This window comes from Oncorhynchus nerka, linkage group LG18, assembly GCF_034236695.1.
Source record: "Oncorhynchus nerka isolate Pitt River linkage group LG18, Oner_Uvic_2.0, whole genome shotgun sequence".
Lineage (NCBI taxonomy): Eukaryota > Metazoa > Chordata > Actinopteri > Salmoniformes > Salmonidae > Oncorhynchus > Oncorhynchus nerka.
The window spans coordinates 81015194-81043089 of record NC_088413.1 but is presented as its reverse complement, the minus strand read 5'-3'; the positions used below and the strand labels follow the sequence as shown (position 1 = coordinate 81043089).

Below are 27896 nucleotides of genomic sequence, written 5' to 3'. Positions count from 1 at the left end.
TTGGGTCAAATGTTTGGGGTAGCCTTCCACAAGCTTCCCACAATAAGTTGGGTGAATTTTGGCTCATTCCTCCTGACAGAGCTGGTGTAACTGAGTCAGGTTTGTAGGCCTCCTTGCTCGCACACACGCTTTCAGTTCTGCCCACAAATTTTGAATAGGATTGAGGTCAGGGCTTTGTGATGGCCACTCCAATACCTTGACTTTGTTGTCCTTAAGCCATTTTGCCACAACTTTGGAAGTATGCTTGGGGTCATTGTCCATTTGGAAGACCCATTTGCGACCAAGCTTTAACTGATGTCTTGAGATGTTGCTTCAATATATCCACATACTTTTCCTTCCTCATGGTGCCACCTATTTTTTGAAGTGCACCAGTCCCTCCTGCAGCAAAGCACCCCCACAACATGATGCTGCCACCCCCGTGCTTCATGGTTGGGATGGTGTTCTTCAGCTTGCAAGCCTCCCCCTTTTTCCTCCAAACAGAACGATGGTCATTATGGCCAAACAGTTTTATTATTGTTTCATCAGACTAGAGGACATTTCTCCAAAAAGTACAATCTTTGTCCCCATGTGCAGTTGCAAATCGTAGTCTGGCTTTTTAATGGCAGTTTTGGAGCAGTGGCTTCTTCCTTGCCGAGCGGCCTTTCAGGTTATGGTGAAATAGGACTCGTTTTGCTGTGGATATAGATACTTTTGTACCCGTTTCCTCCAGCATGTGGAGTCCTTTGCTGTTGTTCTGGGATTGATTTGCACTTTTCGGACCAAATTACATTCATCTCTAGGAGACAGAACACGTCTCCTTCCTGAGCGGTATGACGGCTGCGTGGTCCCATGGTGTTTATACTGCATACTATTGTGTTAATAGAATTATATGATTAGAATATTACCCTCTGAGACCATAACTCTGAAACCATATGATAGTATGAAATTGATTAGCATCATTAGACTATTTTAATGCCGTGTGTGATTTAGTCAGTAGAATTATATCTGAGAGTATAGTTCGTAGTCAGAATTAATGTTTTGGTGACAATATATCTAGTGTCTTGATAACGGACTGTCTGAGCAAGATTCGGGGCCGACGTTGGCTGGGGCACTGAGGACTTCCCAGAGTCTCGGCAGAGAGCTTCCCAGGGTCTCTCCCTATGTCGGCTGGGTAGCAGGACAGTGTGGGCGTATGATAACTAATGTTTTGTGTGTAAGTATGTGTGTCACTATAAAATTAGGTCTTTGTACTGTGCACGCCAGAATGTTCCCGTGAATAAACATTTAGTTAGATATTACTGCCCTGTCGGAGCTAGAAACACAAGCATTTAGTTAGATATTACTGCCCTGTCGGAGCTAGAAACACAAGCATTTAGTTAGATATTACTGCCCTGTCGGAGCTAGAAACACAAGCATTTAGTTAGATATTACTGCCCTGTCGGAGCTAGAAACACAAGCCATTAGTTAGATACTAATGCCCTGTCGGAGCTAGAAACACAAGCCATTAGTTAGATACTAATGCCCTGTCGGAGCTAGAAACACAAGCCATTAGTTAGATACTAATGCCCTGTCGGAGCTAGAAACACAAGCATTTAGTTAGATACTAATGCCCTGTCGGAGCTAGAAACACAAGCATTTAGTTAGATACTAATGCCCTGTCGGAGCTAGAAACACAAGCATTTAGTTAGATACTAATGCCCTGTCGGAGCTAGAAACACAAGCATTTAGTTAGATACTAATGCCCTGTCGGAGCTAGAAACACAAGCATTTCGCTACACCTACAATAACATCTGACCAATACATTTTATTTGAAAACGTGTTAAACAAATATTTTTGATTCTTCAAATAGCCACCCTTTACCTTTGACAGCTTTCCACATACTTGGTATTCTCACAACCAGCGTCAGCTGGAATGCTTTTTTCAACAGTCTTGAAGGAGTTCCCACATATGCTGAGGACTTGTTGGCTGCTTTTCCTTCACTCTGCGGTCCAACTCATCCCAAACCATCTCAATTGGGTTGAGGTCGGATGATTGTGGAGGACAGGTCATCTGATGCAGCACTCCATCACGCTCATTCTCGGTAAAATAGCCCTCACCCAGCCTGGAGGTGTGTTTTGGGTCATTGTCCTGTTGCAAAAGCCATGATAGTCTCACTAAGCTCAAACCAGATGGCGTATTGCTGCAGAAGGCTGTGGTAGCCATGCTGATTTTAGTGTGCTTTTTGAATTCTAAATATAACACTGACAGTGTCACCAGCAAAGCACCCCTACACCATCACACCACCTCCTCCATGCTTCACGGTGGGAACCACACGTGGAGCTCATCCGTTCACCCACACAGCGTCCCACAAAGACAAAGCGGATGGAACCAAAAATCGCAAATGTTGACTACAGATCAAAAGGACAGATTTCCACCGGTCTAATGTCCATTGTTCATGTTTCTTGGCTGAAGCACGTCTCTTCTTCTTATTGGTGTCCTTTAGTAGTGGTTTCTTTGCAGCAATTCGACCATGAAGGCCTGATTCACACAGTCTCCTCTGAGCAGTTGATGTATCTGTTACTTGAACTCTGAAGCATTTATTTGGGCTGCAATTTCTGAGGCTAGTAACTCTAATTAACTTATCCTCTGCAGCAGAGGTAACTCTGGTTCTTCCTTTCCTGTGGTGGTCCTCATGAGAGACAGATTCATCATAGCACTAGATGCTTTTTGCGACTGCACTTGAAGAAACATTCAAAGTTCAAATTTTCCGTAGTGACTGACCATCATGTCTTAAAGTAATGATGGACTGTCGTTTCTCTTTGCTAATTTGAGCTGTTCTTGCCATAATATGGACTTGGTCTTTTACAAAATAGGAGTATCTTCTGTATACCACGCCTACCTTGTCACAACTGATTGTCTCAAAAAGCATTAAGAAAAAATATTATCCTATATAACTTTTCTTTTAGATTTAAAGCTAGACAATAGATTTGAAGTTAACAGAATATATTGTGATTCCTTATCGCTAGCCATTTCAATGGGAATTAGGTACTTTCCCCACCCCTCTGAATCCCTCACCTTGTTTCCAAATTGCATGACGTGGCTCTGGACGATCTTGAACTGACTCATTAGGGTCTCCTTGCTCAGGTCCTTCTGGACAACAAAATCAAGGAGAGGAAGACATTAAATCACATCAGAGTCTTCCATCCAGTTAAATCAAATCAAATTTATTTATATAGCCCTTCTTACATCAGCTGATATCTCAAAGTGCTGTACAGAAACCCAGCCTAAAACCCAAAACAGCAAGCAATGCAGGTGTAGAAGCATGGTGGCTAGGACAAACTCCCTAGAATGGCCAAAACCTAGGAAGAAACCTAGAGAGGAACCAGGCTCTGAGGGGTGGCCAGTCCTCTTCTGGCTGTGCCGGGTGGAGATTATAACAGAACATGGCCAATATTTTTCAAATGTTCATAAATGACCAGCATGGTCAAATAATAGTAATCACAGTGAACAGTTAACACTGTACCAGACTTACCACATCAGAGTTTTCCATCCAATTAACACTGTACCAGACTTACCACATCAGAGTTTTCCATCCAATTAACACTGTACCAGTCTTACCACATCAGAGTTTTCCATCCAATTAACACTGTACCAGTCCCCCAGGTAGGTCTTCCTCTTCTCGTCATAGTAGCAGGCATAGGAGTTGGTTGCTGTGGTGGCATACACTGAAGGAGAGACAGACCGATTTATCAAGACACTGGAAGAGGGAGAGCGTTAAAAACAGGCTATATGGCTTCCAGGACACTGGTTATACACCATCACAAAATATGGTAGAGGCCATGGCTGCGAATACAGAGTTCTCCCTCCGGAAACCTCTCTCAAAGCTAAGGAGCCGGATTACGTTCTGATCAGGAGTAATTTAACGTGGCTACTGCTCACCCCCCACCTGGCTTCTCTACTCACACCATGATGATGAAGTCTCTGCCTCATAATTCTGAACAGCTGAAATAAAAACCCTGCAATGATTTGAACGAAACAATCCCCAAAAATATTTACTGAAGGCCATACTACCTTCTCTGTCTGCTGCTTTAGACTGTCTCCTATTGGTGATGATAATCTACATAGTTATTCTGCTTTAGACTGACTCCTATTGGTGATGATAATCTACATAGTTATTCTGCTTTAGACTGTCTCCTATTGGTGATGATAATCTACATAGTTATTCTGCTTTAGACTGACTCCTATTGGTGATGATAATCTACATAGTTATTCTGCTTTAGACTGTCTCCTATTGGTGATGATAATCTACATAGTTATTCTGCTTTAGACTGTCTCCTATTGGTGATGATAATCTACATAGTTATTCTGCTTTAGACTGTCTCCTATTGGTGATGATAATCTACATAGTTATTCTGCTTTAGACTGTCTCCTATTGGTGATGATAATCTACATAGTTATTCTGCTTTAGACTGTCTCCTATTGGTGATGATAATCTACGTAGTTATTCTGCTTTAGACTGTCTCCTATTGGTGATGATAATCTACGTAGTTATTCTGCTTTAGACTGTCTCCTATTGGTGATGATAATCTACATAGTTATTCCGCTGCTTTAGACTGTCTCCTATTGGTGATGATAATCTACATAGTTATTCTGCTTTAGACTGTCTCCTATTGGTGAAGATAATCTACATAGTTATTCTGCTTTAGACTGTCTCCTATTGGTGATGATAATCTACGTAGTTATTCTGCTTTAGACTGTCTCCTATTGGTGATGATAATCTACGTAGTTATTCTGCTTTAGACTGTCTCCTATTGGTGATGATAATCTACATAGTTATTCTGCTTTAGACTGTCTCCTATTGGTGATGATAATCTACATAGTTATTCTGCTTTAGACTGTCTCCTATTGGTGATGATAATCTACATAGTTATTCTACTTTAGACTGTCTCCTATTGGTGATGATAATCTACATAGTTATTCTGCTTTAGACTGTCTCCTATTGGTGATGATAATCTACATAGTTATTCTGCTTTAGACTGACTCCTATTGGTGATGATAATCTACATAGTTATTCTGCTTTAGACTGTCTCCTATTGGTTCTGCTTTAGACTGTCTCCTATTGGTGATGATAATCTAGTTATTCTGCTTTAGACTGTCTCCTATTGGTGATGATAATCTACATAGTTATTCCGCTGCTTTAGACTGTCTCCTATTGGTGATGATAATCTACATAGTTATTCTGCTTTAGACTGTCTCCTATTGGTGAAGATAATCTACATAGTTATTCTGCTTTAGACTGACTCCTATTGGTGATGATAATCTAGTTATTCTGCTTTAGACTGTCTCCTATTGGTGATGATAATCTACATAGTTATTCTGCTTTAGACTGTCTCCTATTGGTGATGATAATCTACATAGTTATTCTGCTATAACATAGCAAGAGTTGCTGAAAAAATAACTAGCCAATGTTTACAATAATGATACAGTCACTATTTTGACTGCCTGTATGTCTTGCTTCTGTTCGGTATGCTTGCCTAAATATACTGTTGTTACAACAGACTACAAAGTTTGTAAAAACATGTTGATCAGGTATTTTGTGTACAACATGATCACTGCATGTAGCCTAAACAAACAAAAACAACATTAAATCACGCTTGAGGTATGGAATGCATAGTTTGAATAGCCACGACAAGTCAGGCTCGCAACCATTCCCTATGTTATAGGTTATAACTAAACATCCATTGCTTTCTTGAGTGTTTTTACTGTTTTAACGCAACGTCGAGCTCGTCATGATTTATTGCTGTACTGTAGACAAAGGAATACTTTGGCCTGTTGGTAACAATACAACGTTAAAAGAAATATCACCTTTATTTAACCAGGTAGGCTAGTTGAGATCACCTTTATTTAACCAGGTAGGCTAGTTGAGAACACCTTTATTTAACCAGGTAGGCCAGTTGAGAACACCTTTATTTAACCAGGTAGGCTAGTTGAGAACACCTTTATTTAACCAGGTAGGCCAGTTGAGAACAAGTTCTCATTTACAACTGCGACCTGGCCAAGATAAAGCATAGCAGTGCGACACAAACAACAACAGAGTTACACATGGAGTAAACAACAACAACAGAGTTACACATGGAATAAACAACAACAACAGAGTTATACATGGAATAAACAAACGTACAGTCAATAACACAAAATAAAAAAAAGAGAGTCTATGGGACTTCTTGTCACACAAGGCAGGGGTAGTGATCCGGTCAAAATACTAACTAGACGAGAGGAGTGTAGGATGCAACAGGCCTGTAGATCAGAGCAGGACAGTTACCAAACGCAGACCACTCACTCCTCCACTTCAATGGGAAAAAAACAACAACAAAAAAACAGCTGGTATCTGCTTGTACGAAGAAGAGCACGTTGTCGTAGTGACCAGATCTACCCTTAACCCATAACTTAACCCTTTATAAACCTACCCGTATACCGACCAAACCTACCTTAACACTATATACACCTACCCGTATACCGACCAGACCTACCCGTATACCGACCAGACCTACCTTAAGGACACTATATACACCTACCCGTATACCGACCAGACCTACCCGTATACCGACCAGACCTACCTTAAGGACACTATATACACCTACCGTATACCGACCAGACCTACCTTAACACTATATACACCTACCCGTATACCGACCAGACCTACCCATATACCGACCAGACCTACCATAAGGACACTATATACACCTACCCGTATACCGACCAGACCTACCTTAACACTATATACACCTACCCGTATACCGACCAGACCTACCGTAAGAACACTATATACACCTACCCATATACCGACCAGACCTACCTTAACACTATATACACCTACCCGTATACCGACCAGACCTACCTTAACACTATATACACCTACCCGTATACCGACCAGACCTACCTTAACACTATATACACCTACCGTATACCGACCAGACCTACCTTAACACTATATACACCTACCCGTATACCGACCAGACCTACCCGTATACCGACCAGACCTACCTTAAGAACACTATATACACCTACCCGTATACCGACCAGACCTACCTTAACACTATATACACCTACCCGTATACCGACCAGACCTACCTTAACACTATATACACCTACCATATACCACCAGACCTACCTTAACACTATATACACCTACCGTATACCGACCAGACCTACCTTAACACTATATACACCTACCCGTATACCGACCAGACCTACCTTAACACTATATACACCTACCGTATACCGACCAGACCTACCTTAACACTATATACACCTACCCGTATACCGACCAGACCTACCGTAAGGACACTATATACACCTACCCCAGATACCGACCAGACCTACCTTAACACTATATACACCTACCCGTATACCGACCAGACCTACCTTAACACTATATACACCTACCCGTATACCGACCAGACCTACCTTAACACTATATACACCTACCCGTATACCGACCAGACCTACCTTAACACTATATACACCTACCCGTATACCGACCAGACCAGACACTATATACACCTACCGTAACACTATATACACCTACCCGTATACCGACCAGACCTACCGTAACACTATATACACCTACCGTATACCGACCAGACCTACCTTAACACTATATACACCTACCCGTATACCGACCAGACCTACCGTAACACTATATACACCTACCGTATACCGACCAGACCTACCTTAACACTATATACACCTACCCGTATACCGACCAGACCTACCGTAAGGACACTATATACACCTACCCATATACCGACCAGACCTACCTTAACACTATATACACCTACCCGTATACCGACCAGACCTACCTTAACACTATATACACCTACCCGTATACCGACCAGACCTACCTTAACACTATATACACCTACCCGTATACCGACCAGACCTACCTTAACACTATATACACCTACCCGTATACCGACCAGACCTACCTTAACACTATATACACCTACCCGTATACCGACCAGACCTACCTTAAGAACACTATATACACCTACCCGTATACCGACCAGACCTACCTTAACACTATATACACCTACCCGTATACCGACCAGACACACCTACCCATATACCGACCAGACCTACCTTAACACTATATACACCTACCCGTATACCGACCAGACCTACCGTAACACTATATACACCTACCCGTATACCGACCAGACCTACCTTAACACTATATACACCTACCCGTATACCCGACCAGACCTACCTTAACACTATATACACCTACCCGTATACCGACCTACCAGACCTACCGTAACACTATATACACCTACCCGTATACCGACCAGACCTACCTTAACACCTACCGTAACACTATATACACCTACCGTATATACCGACCAGACCTACCTTAACACTATATACACCTACCCGTATACCGACCAGACCTACCTTAACACTATATACACCTACCCGTATACCGACCAGACCTACCTTAACACTATATACACCTACCCGTATACCGACCAGACCTACCGTAACACACTATATACACCTACCCGTATACCGACCAGACCTACCTTAACACTATATACACCTACCCGTATACCGACCAGACCTACCGTAACACTATATACACCTACCCGTATACCGACCAGACCTACCTTAACACTATATACACCTACCCGTATACCGACCAGACCTACCGTAACACTATATACACCTACCCGTATACCGACCAGACCTACCTTAACACTATATACACCTACCCGTATACCGACCAGACCTACCGTAAGACACTATATACACCTACCCGTATACCGACCAGACCTACCTTAACACTATATACACCTACCCGTATACCGACCAGACCTACCGTTAACACTATATACACCTACCCATATACCGACCAGACCTACCTTAACACTATATACACCTACCCGTATACTATATACACCTACCCGACCAGACCTACCTTAACACTATATACACCTACCCGTATACCGACCAGACCTACCTTAACACTATATACACCTACCCGTATACCCTACCCGACCAGACCTACCGTAACACTATATACACCTACCCGTATACCGACCAGACCTACCTTAACACTATATACACCTACCCGTATACCGACCAGACCTACCGTAAGGACACTTTATACACCTACCCGTATACCGACCAGACCTACCTTAACACTATATACACCTACCCGTATACCGACCAGACCTACCCGTATACCGACCAGACCTACCGTAACACTATATACACCTACCGTATACCGACCAGACCTACCGTAACACTATATACACCTACCCGTATATACCGACCAGACCTACCTAACACTATATACACCTAACGTATATGCCGACCTATAACACTATATACACCTACCCGACCAGACCTACCTTAACACTATATACACCTACCCGTATACCGACCAGACCTACCTTAACACTATATACACCTACCCGTATACCGACCAGACCTACCGTAACACTATATACACCTACCCATATACCGACCAGACCTACCTTAACACTATATACACCTACCCGTATACCGACCAGACCTACCTTAACACTATATACACCTACCCGTATACCGACCAGACCTACCGTAACACTATATACACCTACCGTATACCGACCAGACCTACCGTAACACTATATACACCTACCCGTATACCGACCAGACCTACCTTAACACTATATACACCTACCCGTATACCGACCAGACCTACCGTATACACCTACCCGTATACCGACCAGACACTATATACACCTACCCATATACCGACCAGACCTACCTTAACACTATATACACCTACCCGTATACCGACCAGACCTACCTATAACACCGTAACACTATATACACCTACCCGTATACCGACCAGACCTACCGTAACACTATATACACCTACCCGTATACCGACCAGACCTACCTTAACACTATATACACCTACCCGTATACCCAGACCAGACCTACCGTAACACTATATACACCTACCCGTATACCGACCAGACCTACCTTAACACTATATACACCTACCGTATACCGACCAGACCTACCGTAACACTATATACACCTACCCGTATACCGACCAGACCTACCTTAACACTATATACACCTACCCGTATACCGACCTACCCACTATATACACCTACCCATATACCGACCAGACCTACACACTATATACACCTACCGTATACCGACCAGACCTACCTTAACACTATATACACCTACCCGTATACCGACCAGACCTACCGTAACACTATATACACCTACCCGTATACCGACCAGACCTACCTTAACACTATATACACCTACCCATATACCGACCAGACCTACCTTAACACTATATACACCTACCCGTATACCGACCAGACCTACCTTAACACTATATACACCTACCCGTATACCGACCAGACCTACCTTAACACTATATACACCTACCGTATACCGACCAGACCTACCGTAACACTATATACACCTACCCGTATACCGACCAGACCTACCTTAACACTATATACACCTACCGTATACCGACCAGACCTACCGTAACACTATATACACCTACCCGTATACCGACCAGACCTACCTTAACACTATATACACCTACCCGTATACCGACCAGACCTACCGTAACACTATATACACCTACCCGTATACCGACCAGACCTACCTTAACACTATATACACCTACCCGTATACCGACCAGACCTACCGTAACACTATATACACCTACCCGTATACCGACCAGACCTACCTTAACACTATATACACCTACCCGTATACCGACCAGACCTACCGTAACACTATATACACCTACCCGTATACCGACCAGACCTACCTTAACACTATATACACCTACCCGTATACCGACCAGACCTACCGTAACACTATATACACCTACCCGTATACCGACCAGACCTACCTTAACACTATATACACCTACCGTATACCGACCAGACCTACCGTAACACTATATACACCTACCCATATACCGACCAGACCTACCTTAACACTATATACACCTACCCGTATACCGACCAGACCTACCGTAACACTATATACACCTACCCGTATACCGACCAGACCTACCTTAACACTATATACACCTACCGTATACCGACCAGACCTACCTTAACACTATATACACCTACCCGTATACCGACCAGACCTACCTTAACACTATATACACCTACCCGTATACCGACCAGACCTACCTTAACACCTACCGGACACTATATACACCTACCCGTATACCGACCAGACCTACCGTAACACTATATACACCTACCCGTATACCGACCAGACCTACCTTAACACTATATACACCTACCGTATACCGACCAGACCTACCTTAACACTATATACACCTACCCACTATACCGACCAGACCTACCTTAAGGACACTATATACACCTACCCGTATACCGACCAGACCTACCTTAAGGACACTATATACACCTACCGTATACCGACCAGACCTACCTTAACACTATATACACCTACCCGTATACCGACCAGACCTACCTTAACACTATATACACCTACCGTATACCGACCAGACCTACCTTAACACTATATACACCTACCGTATACCGACCAGACCTACCTTAACACTATATACACCTACCCGTATACCAACCAGACCTACCCGTATACCTACCAGACCTACCCGTATACCAACCAGACCTACCCTATATACACCTACCCGGACCTACCTTAACACTATATACACCTACCCGTATACCGACCAGACCTACCTTAACACTATATACACCTACCCTTAACACTATATACACCTATACCGACCAGACCTACCTTAACACTATATACACCTACCCGTATACCGACCAGACCTACCTTAACACTATATACACCTACCGTATACCGACCAGACCTACCGTAACACTATATACACCTACCCGTATACCGACCAGACCTACCTTAACACTATATACACCTACCGTATACCGACCAGACCTACCGTAAGGACACTATATACACCTACCCGTATACCGACCAGACCTACCTTAACACTATATACACCTACCCGTATACCGACCAGACCTACCGTAACACTATATACACCTACCGTATACCGACCAGACCTACCTTAACACTAAATACACCTACCCGTATACCGACCAGACCTACCGTAACACTATATACACCTACCCGTATACCGACCAGACCTACCTTAACACTATATTCACCTACCCGTATACCGACCAGACCTACCCGTATACCGACCAGACCTACCGTAAGGACACTATATACACCTACCCATATACCGACCAGACCTACCTTAACACTATATACACCTACCCGTATACCGACCAGACCTACCTTAACACTATATACACCTACCGTATACCGACCAGACCTACCTTAACACTATATACACCTACCCGTATACCGACCAGACCTACCGTAACACTATATACACCTACCCATATACCGACCAGACCTACCTTAACACTATATACACCTACCGTATACCGACCAGACCTACCGTAACACTATATACACCTACCCGTATACCGACCAGACCTACCTTAACACTATATACACCTACCCTTATACCGACCAGACCTACCTTAACACTATATACACCTACCGTATACCGACCAGACCTACCGTAAGGACACTATATACACCTACCCGTATACCGACCAGACCTACCGTAACACTATATACACCTACCCGTATACCGACCAGACCTACCTTAACACTATATACACCTACCGTATACCGACCAGACCTACCGTAACACTATATACACCTACCCGTATACCGACCAGACCTACCTTAACACTATATACACCTACCGTATACCGACCAGACCTACCGTAAGGACACTATATACACCTACCCGTATACCGACCAGACCTACCTTAACACTATATACACCTACCCGTATACCGACCAGACCTACCTTAAGGACACTATATACACCTACCGTATACCGACCAGACCTACCTTAACACTATATACACCTACCCGTATACCGACCAGACCTACCTTAAGGACACTATATACACCTACCGTATACCGACCAGACCTACCTTAACACTATATACACCTACCGTATACCGACCAGACCTACCGTAACACTATATACACCTACCCGTATACCAACCAGACCTACCCGTATACCGACCAGACCTACCCGTATACCAACCAGACCTACCCGTATACCGACCAGACCTACCTTAACACTATATACACCTACCCGTATACCGACCAGACCTACCTTAACACTATATACACCTACCCGTATACCGACCAGACCTACCTTAACCTGTTGCTCCTACCCTCTACTTTTTTGAACATTTTGTTAAAAATCGCGCAACATTTCAGCGCCCTGCTACTCATGCCAGGAATATAGTACGTTCATATGGTTAGAATGTGTGGATAGGAAACCCTCGGACGTTTTTAAAACTGGTTAAATCACGACTGTGGCTATTACATAACGTGCGTTACATCGGAAAGCGCAGGAAAACCTGATCACAGAAAATGGAAATAAATATCCTTGCGCCACTTCAAGCAATTGTTAACAGTGAGCCGAATTAGATAAGACCGAGCATTCAACTCCCACAGCATCCCCATGTTGTCGAGTATCTTGTGAATTTAATCATCTTTGATTCTTGGTTGAACCGAAAGAGGGGCACCGCTTACCTCCGGTCTCCGCCCAGATCATTCCGGAAGAGCTCTCTCCTGAAATTTTTTCCAAGACGACAGCTAATGATATTTACATCGCCTACGGATGATTTTTATCGCTTATTAACGTTTATTAATACCTAAAGTAGCATTACAAACGTATTTCGAAGTGTTTTGTGAAAGTTTATCGTCTACTTTTTGAATTTAAAAAAATGACGTTACGTTGTGAAATCGCTGTTTTTTTCGTTTATCACACAGTCTACATATAACGATATCTTGGCTTTATATGGCCCGATTTAATCGAAATAAAGACCCAATAGTGTTTATGGGACATCTAGGAGTGCCAACAAAGAAGATGGTGAAAGGTAATGACTGTTTTCTATTTTATTGTGCGGTTTGTGTAACGCCGAAATGCTAATTATTTTGTTTTTACGTCCCCTGCTGTGCTTTTCTGTTGTAGTGTATTGGTGCATGCTATCAGATAATAGCTTCTCATGCTGTCGCCGAAAAGCATTTTAAAAATCTGACTTGTTGCCTGGATTCACAACGAGTGTAGCTTTAAATTGATACCCTGCATGTGTATTTTAATGAACTTTTGAGTTTTAACTAATACTATTAGCATTTAGCGTAGCACATTTGCATTTCCAGAGCTCTAGTTGGGACGCAAGCGTCCCAACTAGAGGCAAGAGGTTAAGGACACTTTATACACCTACCCGTATACCGACCAGACCTACCTTAAGGACACTATATACACCTACCGTATACCGACCAGACCTACCGTAACACTATATACACCTACCCGTATACCGACCAGACCTACCTTAACACTTTATACACCTACCCGTATACCAACCAGACCTACCCGTATACCGACCAGACCTACCCGTATACCTACCCGTATACCGACCAGACCTATCTTAACACTATATACACCTACCCGTATACCGACCAGACCTACCTTAACACTATATACACCTACCCGTATACCGACCAGACCTACCTTAAGGACACTTTATACACCTACCCGTATACCGACCAGACCTACCTTAAGAACACTTTATACACCTACCCGTATACCGACCAGACCTACCGTAAGGACACTATATACACCTACCCGTATACCGACCAGACCTACCTTAACACTATATACACCTACCCGTATCCCGACCAGACCTACCTTAACACTATATACACCTACCCGTATACCGACCAGACCTACCGTAAGGACACTATATACACCTACCGTATACCGACCAGAACAACCTTAAGAACACTATATACACCTACCCGTATACCGACCAGACCTACCCGTATACCGACCAGACCTACCTTGACATTTTATACACCTACCCGTATACCGACCAGACCTACCTTAACACTATATACACCTACCCGTATACCGACCAGACCTACCTTAAGAACACTATATACACCTACCGTATACCGACCAGACCTACCGTAACACTATATACACCTACCCGTATACCGACCAGACCTACCGTAAGAACACTTTATACACCTACCCGTATACCGACCAGACCTACCTTAAGAACACTATTTACACCTACCGTATACCGACCAGACCTACCGTAACACTATATACACCTACCGTATACCGACCAGACCTACCTTAACACTATATACACCTACCCATATACCGACCAGACCTACCTTAACACTATATACACCTACCCGTATACCGACCAGACCTACCGTAAGGACACTATATACACCTACCCGTATACCGACCAGACCTACCGTAACACTATATACACCTACCGTATACCGACCAGACCTACCTTAAGAACACTATATACACCTACCATATACCGACCAGACCTACCTTAAGAACACTATATACACCTACCCGTACACCGACCAGACCTACCTTAACACTATATACACCTACCATATACCGACCAGACCTACCTTAAGAACACTATATACACCTACCGTATCCCGACCAGACCTACCTTAACACTATATACACCTACGGTATACCGACCAGACCTACCTTAAGAACACTATATACACCTACCGTATCCCGACCAGACCTACCTTAACACTATATACACCTACGGTATACCGACCAGACCTACCTTAACACTATATACACCTACCGTATACCGACCAGACCTACCTTAACACTATATACACCTACCGTATACCGACCAGACCTACCGTAACACTATATACACCTACGGTATACCGACCAGACCTACCCATATACCGACCAGACCTACCTTAACACTATATACACCTACCGTATACCGACCAGACCTACCTTAAGAACACTATATACACCTACCATATACCGACCAGACCTACCTTAAGAACACTATATACACCTACCGTATCATTTACATTTACATTTAAGTCATTTAGCAGACGCTCTTATCCAGAGCGACTTACAAATTGGTGCATTCACCTTATGACATCCAGTGGAACAGTAGTGCATCTAAATCTTTTAAGGGGGGTGAGAGGGATTACTTTATCCTATCCTAGGTATTCCTTAAAGAGGTGGGGTTTCAGGTGTCTCCGGAAGGTGGTGATTGACTCCGCTGTCCTGGCGTCGTGAGGGAGTTTGTTCCACCATTGGGGGGCCAGAGCAGCGAACAGTTTTGACTGGGCTGAGCGGGAACTGTACTTCCTCAGTGGTAGGGAGGCGAGCCGGCCAGAGGTGGATGAACGCAGTGCCCTTGTTTGGGTGTAGGGCCTGATCAGAGCCTGGAGGTACTGAGGTGCCGTTCCCCTCACAGCTCCGTAGGCAAGCACCATGGTCTTGTAGCGGATGCGAGCTTCAACTGGAAGCCAGTGGAGAGAGCGGAGGAGCGGGGTGATGTGAGAGAACTTGGGAAGGTTGAACACCAGACGGGCTGCGGCGTTCTGGATGAGTTGTAGGGGTTTAATGGCACAGGCAGGGAGCCCAGCCAACAGCGAGTTGCAGTAATCCAGACGGGAGATGACGAGTGCCTGGATTAGGACCTGCGCCGCTTCCTGTGTGAGGCAGGGTCGTACTCTGCGGATGTTGTAGAGCATGAACCTACAGGAACGGGCCACCGCCTTGATGTTAGTTGAGAACGACAGGGTGTTGTCCAGGATCACGCCAAGGTTCTTAGCGCTCTGGGAGGAGGACACGATGGAGTTGTCAACCGTGATGGCGAGATCATGGAACGGGCAGTCCTTCCCCGGGAGGAAGAGCAGCTCCGTCTTGCCGAGGTTCAGCTTGAGGTGGTGATCCGTCATCCACACTGATATGTCTGCCAGACATGCAGAGATGCGATTCGCCACCTGATCATCAGAAGGGGAAAGGAGAAGATTAATTGTGTGTCGTCTGCATAGCAATGATAGGAGAGACCATGTGAGGTTATGACAGAGCCAAGTGACTTGGTGTATAGCGAGAATAGGAGAGGGCCTAGAACAGAGCCCTGGGGGACACCAGTGGTGAGAGCACGTGGTGTGGAGACGGATTCTCGCCACGCCACCTGGTAGGAGCGACCTGTCAGGTAGGACGCAATCCAAGCGTGGGCCGCGCCGGAGATGCCCAACTCGGAGAGGGTGGAGAGGAGGATCTGATGGTTCACAGTATCGAAGGCAGCCGATAGGTCTAGAAGGATGAGAGCAGAGGAGAGAGAGTTAGCTTTAGCAGTGCGGAGCGCCTCCGTGATACAGAGAAGAGCAGTCTCAGTTGAATGACTAGTCTTGAAACCTGACTGATTTGGATCAAGAAGGTCATTCTGAGAGAGATAGCGGGAGAGCTGGCCAAGGACGGCACGTTCAAGAGTTTTGGAGAAAAAAGAAAGAAGGGATACTGGTCTGTAGTTGTTGACATCGGAGGGATCGAGTGTAGGTTTTTTTCAGAAGGGTGCAACTCTCGCTCTCTTGAAGACGGAAGGGACGTAGCCAGCGGTCAGGGATGAGTTGATGAGCGAGGTGAGGTAAGGGAGAAGGTCTCCGGAAATGGTCTGGAGAAGAGAGGAGGGATAGGGTCAAGCGGGCAGGTTGTTGGGCGGCCGGCCGTCACAAGACGCGAGATTTCATCTGGAGAGAGGGGGAGAAAGAGGTCAGAGCACAGGGTAGGGCAGTGTGAGCAGAACCAGCGGTGTCGTTTGACTTAGCAAACGAGGATCGGATGTCGTCGACCTTCTTTTCAAAATGGTTGACGAAGTCATCTGCAGAGAGGGAGGAGGGGGGAGGGGGAGGAGGATTCAGGAGGGAGGAGAAGGTTGCAAAGAGCTTCCTAGGGTTAGAGGCAGATGCTTGGAATTTAGAGTGGTAGAAAGTGGCTTTAGCAGCAGAGAGAGAAGAGGAAAATGTAGAGAGGAGGGAGTGAAAGGATGTCAGGTCCGCAGGGAGGCGAGTTTTCCTCCATTTCCGCTCGGCTGCCCGGAGCCCTGTTCTGTGAGCTCGCAATGAGTCGTCGGGCCACGGAGCGGGAGGGGAGGACCGAGCCGGCCTGGAGGATAGGGGACATAGAGAGTCAAAGGATGCAGAAAGGGAGGAGAGGAGGGTTGAGGAGGCAGAATCAGGAGATAGGTTGGAGAAGGTTTGAGCAGAGGGAAGAGATGATAGGATGGAAGAGGAGAGAGTAGCGGGGGAGAGAGAGCGAAGGTTGGGACGGCGCGATACCATCCGAGTAGGGGCAGTGTGGGAAGTGTTGGATGAGAGCGAGAGGAGAAGGATACAAGGTAGTGGTCGGAGACTTGGAGGGGAGTTGCAATGAGGTTAGTGGAAGAACAGCATCTAGTAAAGATGAGGTCGAGCGTATTTCCTGCCTTGTGAGTAGGGGGGAAGGTGAGAGGGTGAGGTCAAAAGAGGAGAGGAGTGGAAAGAAGGAGGCAGAGAGGAATGAGTCAAAGGTAGACGTGGGAGGTTAAAGTCGCCCAGAACTGTGAGAGGTGAGCCGTCCTCAGGAAAGGAGCTTATCAAGGCATCAAGCTCATTGATGAACTCTCCGAGGAACCTGGAGGCGATAAATGATAAGGATGTTAAGCTTGAAAGGGCTGGTAACTGTGACAGCATGGAATTCAAAGGAGGCGATAGACAGATGGGTAAGGGGAGAAAGAGAGAATGACCACTTGGGAGAGATGAGGATCCCGGTGCCACCACCCCGCTGACCAGAAGCTCTCGGGGTGTGCGAGAACACGTGGGCGGACGAAGAGAGAGCAGTAGGAGTAGCAGTGTTATCTGTGGTGATCCATGTTTCCGTCAGTGCCAAGAAGTCGAGGGACTGGAGGGAGGCATAGGCTGAGATGAACTCTGCCTTGTTGGCCGCAGATCGGCAGTTCCAGAGGCTACCGGAGACCTGGAACTCCACATGGGTCGTGCGCGCTGGGACCACCAGATTAGGGTGGCCGCGGCCACGCGGTGTGGAGCGTTTGTATGGTCTGTGCAGAGAGGAGAGAACAGGGATAGACAGACACATAGTTGACAGGCTACACAAGAGGCTACGCTAATGCAAAGGAGATTGGAATGACAAGTGGACTACACGTCTCGAGTGTTCAGAAAGTTAAGCTTACGTAGCAAGAATCTTATTGACTAAAATGATTAAAATGATACAGTACTGCTGAAGTAGGCTAGCTGGCAGAGGCTGCGTTGTTGACTATGTAGGCTAGCTGGCAGTGTCTGCGTTGTTGACACTACACTAATCAAGTCGTTCCGTTGAGTGTAATGGTTTCTACTGTGCTACTGTGCTGCTATTCGGGGCTAGCTGGCTAGCTAGCAGTGTTGATTTACGTTACGTTGTGTTAAAAGAACGACAATAGCTGGCTAGCTAACCTAGGAAATCGCTCAAGACTACACAATTATCTTTGATACAAAGACGGCTATGTAGCTAGCTATGTAGCTAGCTACGATCAAACAAATCAAGCCGTTGTACTGTAATGAAATGAAAAATGTGATACTACCTGTGGAGCGGCGAAATGCGACCGGATTGTTGAGTGCGGAAGTTCTGTTACGTTAAGGACGACGAATAGCTGGCTAGCTAACCTCGGTAAATTAAGATAATCACTCTAAAACTACACACTCTAAACTACACAATTATCTTGGATACGAAGACAGCAAAGACAACTATGTAGCTAGCTAACACTACACTAATCAAGTCGTTCAGTTGAGTGAAAGTTGTGCTGCTAATCGGTAGACGGTGGACTAGCTAACGGTAGACGTTAGCTAGCTAGCTAGCTGCAGGGCGGTGTAGACTGCGTTAGGACGACGAAATACGATAATTACGCAATTATCTATAATACAAAGACGGCAATGTAGCTAGCTAAGAAGAAAAATTGCTAAGATTAGACAAATCAAACCGTTGTACTATAATGAAATGTAATGAAATGTACTACTACCTACTACCTGCGGACCGAGTGCAGATGCGACCGCTCGCTCCAACCCGCAATAGTGCGACCAGACCTACCTTAACACTATATACACCTACCGTATACCGACCAGACCTACCTTAACACTATATACACCTACGGTATACCGACCAGACCTACCTTAACACTATATACACCTACCGTATACCGACCAGACCTACCTTAACACTATATACACCTACCGTATACCGACCAGACCTACCGTAACACTATATACACCTACGGTATACCGACCAGACCTACCCATATACCGACCAGACCTACCTTAACACTATATACACCTACCCGTATACCAACCAGACCTACCGTAACACTATATACACCTACCCGTATACCGACCAGACCTACCGTAACACTATATACACCTACCCGTATACCGACCAGACCTACCTTAACACTATATACACCTACCCTTATCCCGACCAGACCTACCTTAACACTATATACACCTACCGTATACCGACCAGACCTACCTTAACACTATATACACCTACCCGTATACCGACCAGACCTACCTTAACACCATATACACCTACCCGTATACCGACTTTGGGTTGTTATTATAAAAATGGGCTGTTTTTGGAATGCGTAAACCACAACAGTAACTGTAATTGCGGGGCTGGAGGGTAGTAATTCCAAACAACGACACGTCTGTCTGCTCCTCACAGCTAGGAGAGCTTAAAAATAGCACCTTTATAGTTGAAGACTCTTTACAGTCATAAAAGTGCATTGAAATAACTTAGAAACTGGTGTGTTTGGGGGGGTGGAGTCAAAGAGCCGTCAAAGAGCGGTCAACCTCGTCCCCGTCACGAGGGACGGTCAACCTCGTCCCCAGTCAAGAGGGACGGTCAACCTCGTCCCATTCACGAGGGACGGTCAACCTCGTCCCCAGTCACGAGGGACGGTCAACCTCGTCCCCAGTCACGAGGGACGGTCAACCTCGTCCCCAGTCACGAGGGACGGTCAACCTCGTCCCCAGTCACGAGGGACGGTCAACCTCGTCCCCAGTCACGAGGGACGGTCAACCTCGTCCCCAGTCACGAGGGACGGTCAACCTCGTCCCCAGTCACGAGGGACGGTCAACCTCGTCCCCAGTCACGAGGGACGGTCAACCTCGCCCCAGTCACGAGGGACGGTCAACCTCGCCCCAGTCAAAAGGGACGGTCAACCTCGCCCCAGTCAGAAGGGACGGTCAACCTCGCCCCAGTCAGAAGGGACGGTCAACCTCGCCCCAGTCACGAGGGACGGTCAACCTCGCCCCAGTCACGAGGGACGGTCAAGTGCATCTTTAAAGATAAAAAAAAATTGTGATAGTGTTTTGGGTTTGTTCCTGGAAAGTGATAGAGTCACAGGGGAGGTTCAAGCGCAGTGTAACTCACCATTGATGTCATCAGGCAGCTTGGCCATCATTGATCCTGAACCACAGGCATCAATATAGAACACCAACTGTGTAGGAAGATTAAGAACAAGATGAGTCAGTTCTCCTGTACTTTCAATGGAAGTAACCGCTATGACAATGTTCGCCAAAATATTTAAATCAACTGGAGAACAGGGGAAAAAAAGATCAATAAACAAGAATCCGATTTTAAAGTAAAAAATCTGAAGAAAAAAATTGTTTTAAAAACAGGTAAAAATTACACCTAACACATGACTAGACCGGGTACACGAGTGTGTATGTTGATTTTGTCTACCCACACCAGATGCGATCAGGACACGCAAGTTGAAATATCAAAACGAACTCTTGAACCAACTATATTAATTTGGGGACAGGTCGAAACGCATGAAAGAGTCAATGCAATTCAGCTAGCTAGCTTGCTGTTGCTGGCAAATTCTTCCTGGGATATAAACTTTGGGTTGTTATTTTACCTGAAATGCACAAGGTCCTCTACTTGACAATTCATCCACAGATAAAAAGTTAAACAGAGTTTGTTTCTAGTAATCTCTCCTCCGTCAGGCTTCTTCTTCTTCGTTGGACTTTATATGGCGGTTGGCAATCAACTTTAAGGTGCGTTACCACCACCAACTGGACTGGAGTGTGAACCTCAGTTCATCTTTCAATCACCCACGTGAGTATATGCTCCTAACAACCAATGAGATGGAAGAGGCGGGACTTGCAGTGCGTCAAGCATCACAAATAGAATCAAGTTCTATATTAGCGCTTGGCTACGCAGACACTCGTTGACGCGCGCAAGCAGGTTGGATGAAATTATTGAATAACATGCATGTGTACATTTATTGTATAACGCGAGCAGTGTGGCCAGAATGGAACAGCAGGGACTGTGGACACACACACACACACACACACACACACACACACACACACACACACACACAGTAAAATAGTTGTATGGTGGTATTATACATGTTGTATTGTAGATATATAGTGGTGTAATAATGTTATATGATGTACTGATTTATCTGTTGTTTTATGGGTAATGTAAGTAGTGTCTTAATGTGTTTGGGCCCCAAGAAGAGTAGCTGCTGCCTTGGCAGGAACTAATGGGGATCCATAATAAACCCCAGGAAGAGTAGCTGCTGCCTTGGCAGGAACTAATGGGGATCCATAATAAACCCCAGGAAGAGTAGCTGCTGCCTTGGCAGGAACTAATGGGGATCCATAATAAACCCCAGGAAGAGTAGCTGCTGCCTTGACAGGAACTAATGGGGATCCATAATAAACCCCAGGAAGAGTAGCTGCTGCCTTGGCAGGAACTAATGGGGATCCATAATAAACCCCAGGAAGAGTAGCTGCTGCCTTGGCAGGAACTAATGGGGATCCATAATAAACCCCAGGAAGAGTAGCTGCTGCCTTGACAGGAACTAATGGGGATCCATAATAAACCCCAGGAAGAGTAGCTGCTGCCTTGGCAGGAACTAATGGGGATCCATAATAAACCCCAGGAAGAGTAGCTGCTGCCTTGGCAGGAACTAATGGGGATCCATAATAAACCCCAGGAAGAGTAGCTGCTGCCTTGACAGGAACTAATGGGGATCCATAATAAACCCCAGGAAGAGTAGCTGCTGCCTTGACAGGAACTAATGGGGATCCATAATAAACCCCAGGAAGAGTAGCTGCTGCCTTGACAGGAACTAATGGGGATCCATAATAAATCCCAGGAAGAGTAGCTGCTGCCTTGACAGGAACTAATGGGGATCCATAATAAACCCCAGGAAGTGTAGCTGCTGCCTTGACAGGAACTAATGGGGATCCATAATAAACCCCAGGAAGAGTAGCTGCTGCCTTGACAGGAACTAATGGGGATCCATAATAAACCCCAGGAAGAGTAGCTGCTGCCTTGACAGGAACTAATGGGGATCCATAATAAACCCCAGGAAGAGTAGCTGCTGCCTTGGCAGGAACTAATGGGGATCCATAACAAACCCCAGGAAGAGTAGCTGCTGCCTTGGCAGGAACTAATGGGGATCCATGATAAACCCCAGGAAGAGTAGCTGCTGCCTAGGCAGGAACTAATGGGGATCCCTAATAAACCTCAGGAAGAGTAGCTGCTGCCTTGGCAGGAACTAATGTGGATCCATAATAAACCCCAGGAAGAGTAGCTGCTGCCTAGGCAGGAACTAATGGGGATCCCTAATAAACCTCAGGAAGAGTAGCTGCTGCCTTGGCAGGAACTAATGGGGATCCATAATAAACCCCAGGAAGAGTAGCTGCTGCCTTGACAGGAACTAATGGGGATCCCTAATAAACCTCAGGAAGAGTAGCTGCTGCCTTGGCAGGAACTAATGGGGATCCATAATAAACCCCAGGAAGAGTAGCTGCTGCCTTGGCAGGAACTAATGGGGATCCATAATAAACCCCAGGAAGAGTAGCTGCTGCCTTGGCAGGAACTAATGGGGATCCATAATAAACCCCAGGAAGAGTAGCTGCTGCCTTGGCAGGAACTAATGGGGATCCATAACAAACCCCAGGAAGAGTAGCTGCTGCCTTGGCAGGAACTAATGGGGATCCATAATAAACCCCAGGAAGAGTAGCTGCTGCCTTGGCAGGAACTAATGGGGATCCATGATAAACCCCAGGAAGAGTAGCTGCTGCCTTGACAGGAACTAATGGGGATCCATAATAAACCCCAGGAAGAGTAGCTGCTGCCTTGGCAGGAACTAATGGGGATCCATAATAAACCCCAGGAAGAGTAGCTGCTGCCTTGACAGGAACTAATGGGGATCCATAATAAACCCCAGGAAGAGTAGCTGCTGCCTTGACAGGAACTAATGGGGATCCATAATAAACCCCAGGAAGAGTAGCTGCAGCCTTGGCAGGAACTAATGGGGATCCATGATAAACCCCAGGAAGAGTAGCTGCTGCCTAGGCAGGAACTAATGGGGATCCATAATAAACCCCAGGAAGAGTAGCTGCTGCCTTGGCAGGAACTAATGGGGATCCATAATAAACCCCAGGAAGAGTAGCTGCTGCCTTGGCAGGAACTAATGGGGATCCATAATAAACCCCAGGAAGAGTAGCTGCTGCCTTGGCAGGAACTAATGGGGATCCATAATAAACCCCAGGAAGAGTAGCTGCTGCCTTGACAGGAACTAATGGGGATCCATAATAAACCCCAGGAAGAGTAGCTGCTGCCTTGACAGGAACTAATGGGGATCCATAATAAACCCCAGGAAGAGTAGCTGCTGCCTTGGCAGGAACTAATGGGGATCCATAATAAACCCCAGGAAGAGTAGCTGCTGCCTAGGCAGGAACTAATGGGGATCCATAATAAACCCCAGGAAGAGTAGCTGCTGCCTTGACAGGAACTAATGGGGATCCATAATAAACCCCAGGAAGAGTAGCTGCTGCCTTGGCAGGAACTAATGGGGATCCATAATAAACCCCAGGAAGAGTAGCTGCTGCCTTGGCAGGAACTAATGGGGATCCATAATAAACCCCAGGAAGAGTAGCTGCTGCCTTGGCAGGAACTAATGGGGATCCATAACAAACCCCAGGAAGAGTAGCTGCTGCCTTGACAGGAACTAATGGGGATCCATAATAAACCCCAGGAAGAGTAGCTGCTGCCTTGGCAGGAACTAATGGGGATCCATAATAAACCCCAGGAAGAGTAGCTGCTGCCTTGGCAGGAACTAATGGGGATCCATAATAAACCCCAGGAAGAGTAGCTGCTGCCCTGGCAGAAACTTTGTGTACTAACAATCAGAATACCGTATGTCTAAGATCAACATTAAATGTCATTTTGGCATATTGTTCCACGAGATTTCATCAACTGCAGCCTGTCACGTGATGATATGTCCTCCACAGCCAGAAAACAATAAGAAGTTAAACTTCCACACCTTTTTGTATTTCTTGTTCTTATGCATGTAGTTAATAACGTCCATGAGGTCGTTAGCATAGAGCTGTAGAAAGAAGAAAAACACAAAATCAAAGTTTCATTTGTGTTTTGTTTACCCCCCCCCAGTACAATAACATTTATTTTAGCTTAAACCCCCCCAAAAAAAAAAGAGGCACTAGAAACGCATGAGGTGTTTTGTTTACCCCCCCCCAGTACAATAACATTTATTTTAGCTTAAACCCCCCAAAAAAAAAGAGGCACTAGAAACGCATGAGGTCCAAGCCACAAAAGTCAAGATCAAGACCCATTATGTTTTTTTGCCTTTACCTCCCTTATCTCACCTCATTTCCTCACATTGTATATAGACTTATTTTTCTACTGTATTATTGACTGTATGTTTTGTTTATTCCATGTGTAACTCTGTTGTTGTTGTGTGTGTCGAACTGTTATGCTTTATCTTGGCCAGGTCGCAATTGTAAATGAGAACTTGTTCTCAACTAGCCTACCTGGTTAAATAAAGGTGATATATATATATATATTTTTTTTTTATTCAGTCACTCACTCTTTCTCACAAGAAAACTTACTGCTGAGTGAGAGAACATGACTTTCATTCATCCCGTCTTAAATATTAGATCTTTATGATAGACTCAAACTGTTCTGAACGATTGTTAAACAAATAACTATATATATGTCAGCGGTCTATTTCACAGGGTCATTCATCCACATGCAAAGAAGTGTCCTAAACAACACCCTATAAAGCACACTATTATTTTGACCAGGGCCCTGTGAATAGGGAGGCATTTGTGACAGACGCGATAGCGTTGAGACAAACATTGACCGAGGAGCACAGGAAGTATTAATGTATTTACCTCATCATAGCGTTGAGACAAACAGGAAGTGTTACCTCATCATTGGGGAAGGCCAGCAGACCAGGCGCTCCTCGAGCAGAGATGTACACAAACACGTGGTCGTTGGGACCGCTGTCAACAGAAAGAGAAAAATAAAGCCTTCTTTGAACAAAATGTGAACTGAAAGATGACAAAACAAAAATCACTTTTTTTTTTTGATAACACAAGTACAGAAACATTCCCTGAAAATTAAAAAATAAATAAAAATAAACAATGAAACAAATTGTATTTATTTTTTAAATAAACAATGAAACATTCTGTCCAGAAAATGTATAACAATACCTTGTTCTAACAAATTATTTTCATATCATTTTAGAATTCTACCTTAAAAGTTCTGGAATAATTTCTCCCTCGTGTGGATCTTTCTATAATATATTCCAACCCATCCTCCATTCCCTCACTCAAATTCCTTTTCTCCATCATTTCTCAATCCTCCCTCTCATTACTTGCCTCTTCAGTACCTTTCCAGAACCCCACTTTGTACTGGCAGAGTCACCCTTCAGCACCGCCAGGAAGTTGTCAGGGGTCACAGCCTGCAGGACACAAAACACATCATTAATTAGACAAACACAACCTGACATTGTGAACATTACACTATACTGTATACACCATTGATTGTTATTTTTTATTATTTTATTTTATTTATTTAACATTTATTTTACCTTTATTTAACCAGGCAAGTCAGTTAAGAACAAATTCTTATTTTCAATGACGGCCTAGGAACAGTGGGTTAACTGCCTGTTCAGGGGCAGAACGACAGATTTGTACCTTGTCAGCTCGGGGATTTGAACTTGCAACCTTCCGGTTACTAGTCCAATGCTCTAACCACTAGTCTACCCTGCCGCCCTATTGTTGATAGTTATGTAATGATATTAGCTCCACACACAGACACACACAAAAAACAAAGTCATTTGAAACGTTCCATTTTCCGTCCACTCACGTTTCCAGTGTAGTCTTTGGGGACTCCCTTGTAGACGTTTGTCCCATTGGGTCGGTTGATCACCACCCCTGGGGTGGGGTTTCTGAAAAACAAAGAGGGTAAATAACTTTGAATCAGATACATTCCAGGAGGAAACACAGGACAGACAGATCTGTTTTATGACCGTAAAAAAACGTACAGGACATCTATACACTCACTTCCATTGTGACCTTAACCTCTCTAGGGTGCGTGGGACGCTAGCGTCCCACCTCGACAACAGCCAGTGAAACTGCAGGGTGCCAAATTCAAAACAACAGAAATCCCATAATTAAAATTCCTCAAACTAACATGCCACAGTGTCCGATTTCAAAAAGGCTTTAGGACGAAAGCAAACCAAACGATTATGTTAGGTGAGTGCCTATTCACAGAATAACGTTTTTCAAACCAAAGAGAGGATTCACAAAAAGCACAAATATAGATAAAATTAATCACTAGCCTTTGATGATCTTCATCAGATGATGCTCATAGGACTCCATGTTACACAATACATGTATGTTTTGTTTGGTAAAGTTAATATTTATATCCAAAAATCAGAGTTTACATTGGCGCATTATAGTCAGAAATGCATTGTCTCAAACAAACATCCGGTGAAAGTGCAGAGAGCCACATCAAATTACAGAAATACTCATCATAAACATTGATAAACTATACAAATGTTTTCATGGAAATATAGATAAACTTCTCCTTCATGCAACCGCTGTGTCAGATT

The 27896-nt window shown here is 44.8% G+C and overlaps 1 protein-coding gene across 1 annotated transcript in view; it reads right to left on the bottom strand.

Moving 5' to 3' along the window:
* Positions 1 to 27896, bottom strand: part of LOC115146537 (legumain-like) — a 47360-nt gene that overhangs the window by 8309 nt on the left and 11155 nt on the right. The window contains exons 4-10 of the mRNA XM_065004399.1: positions 27149 to 27230; positions 26659 to 26741; positions 26205 to 26280; positions 25302 to 25364; positions 21386 to 21452; positions 3577 to 3683; positions 3034 to 3108 (exon numbers count right to left, since the gene is read on the bottom strand). Of these exons, the coding sequence (XP_064860471.1) occupies positions 3034 to 3108; positions 3577 to 3683; positions 21386 to 21452; positions 25302 to 25364; positions 26205 to 26280; positions 26659 to 26741; positions 27149 to 27230 (553 nt within the window). The remainder of the gene's footprint in view (positions 1 to 3033; positions 3109 to 3576; positions 3684 to 21385; positions 21453 to 25301; positions 25365 to 26204; positions 26281 to 26658; positions 26742 to 27148; positions 27231 to 27896) is intronic.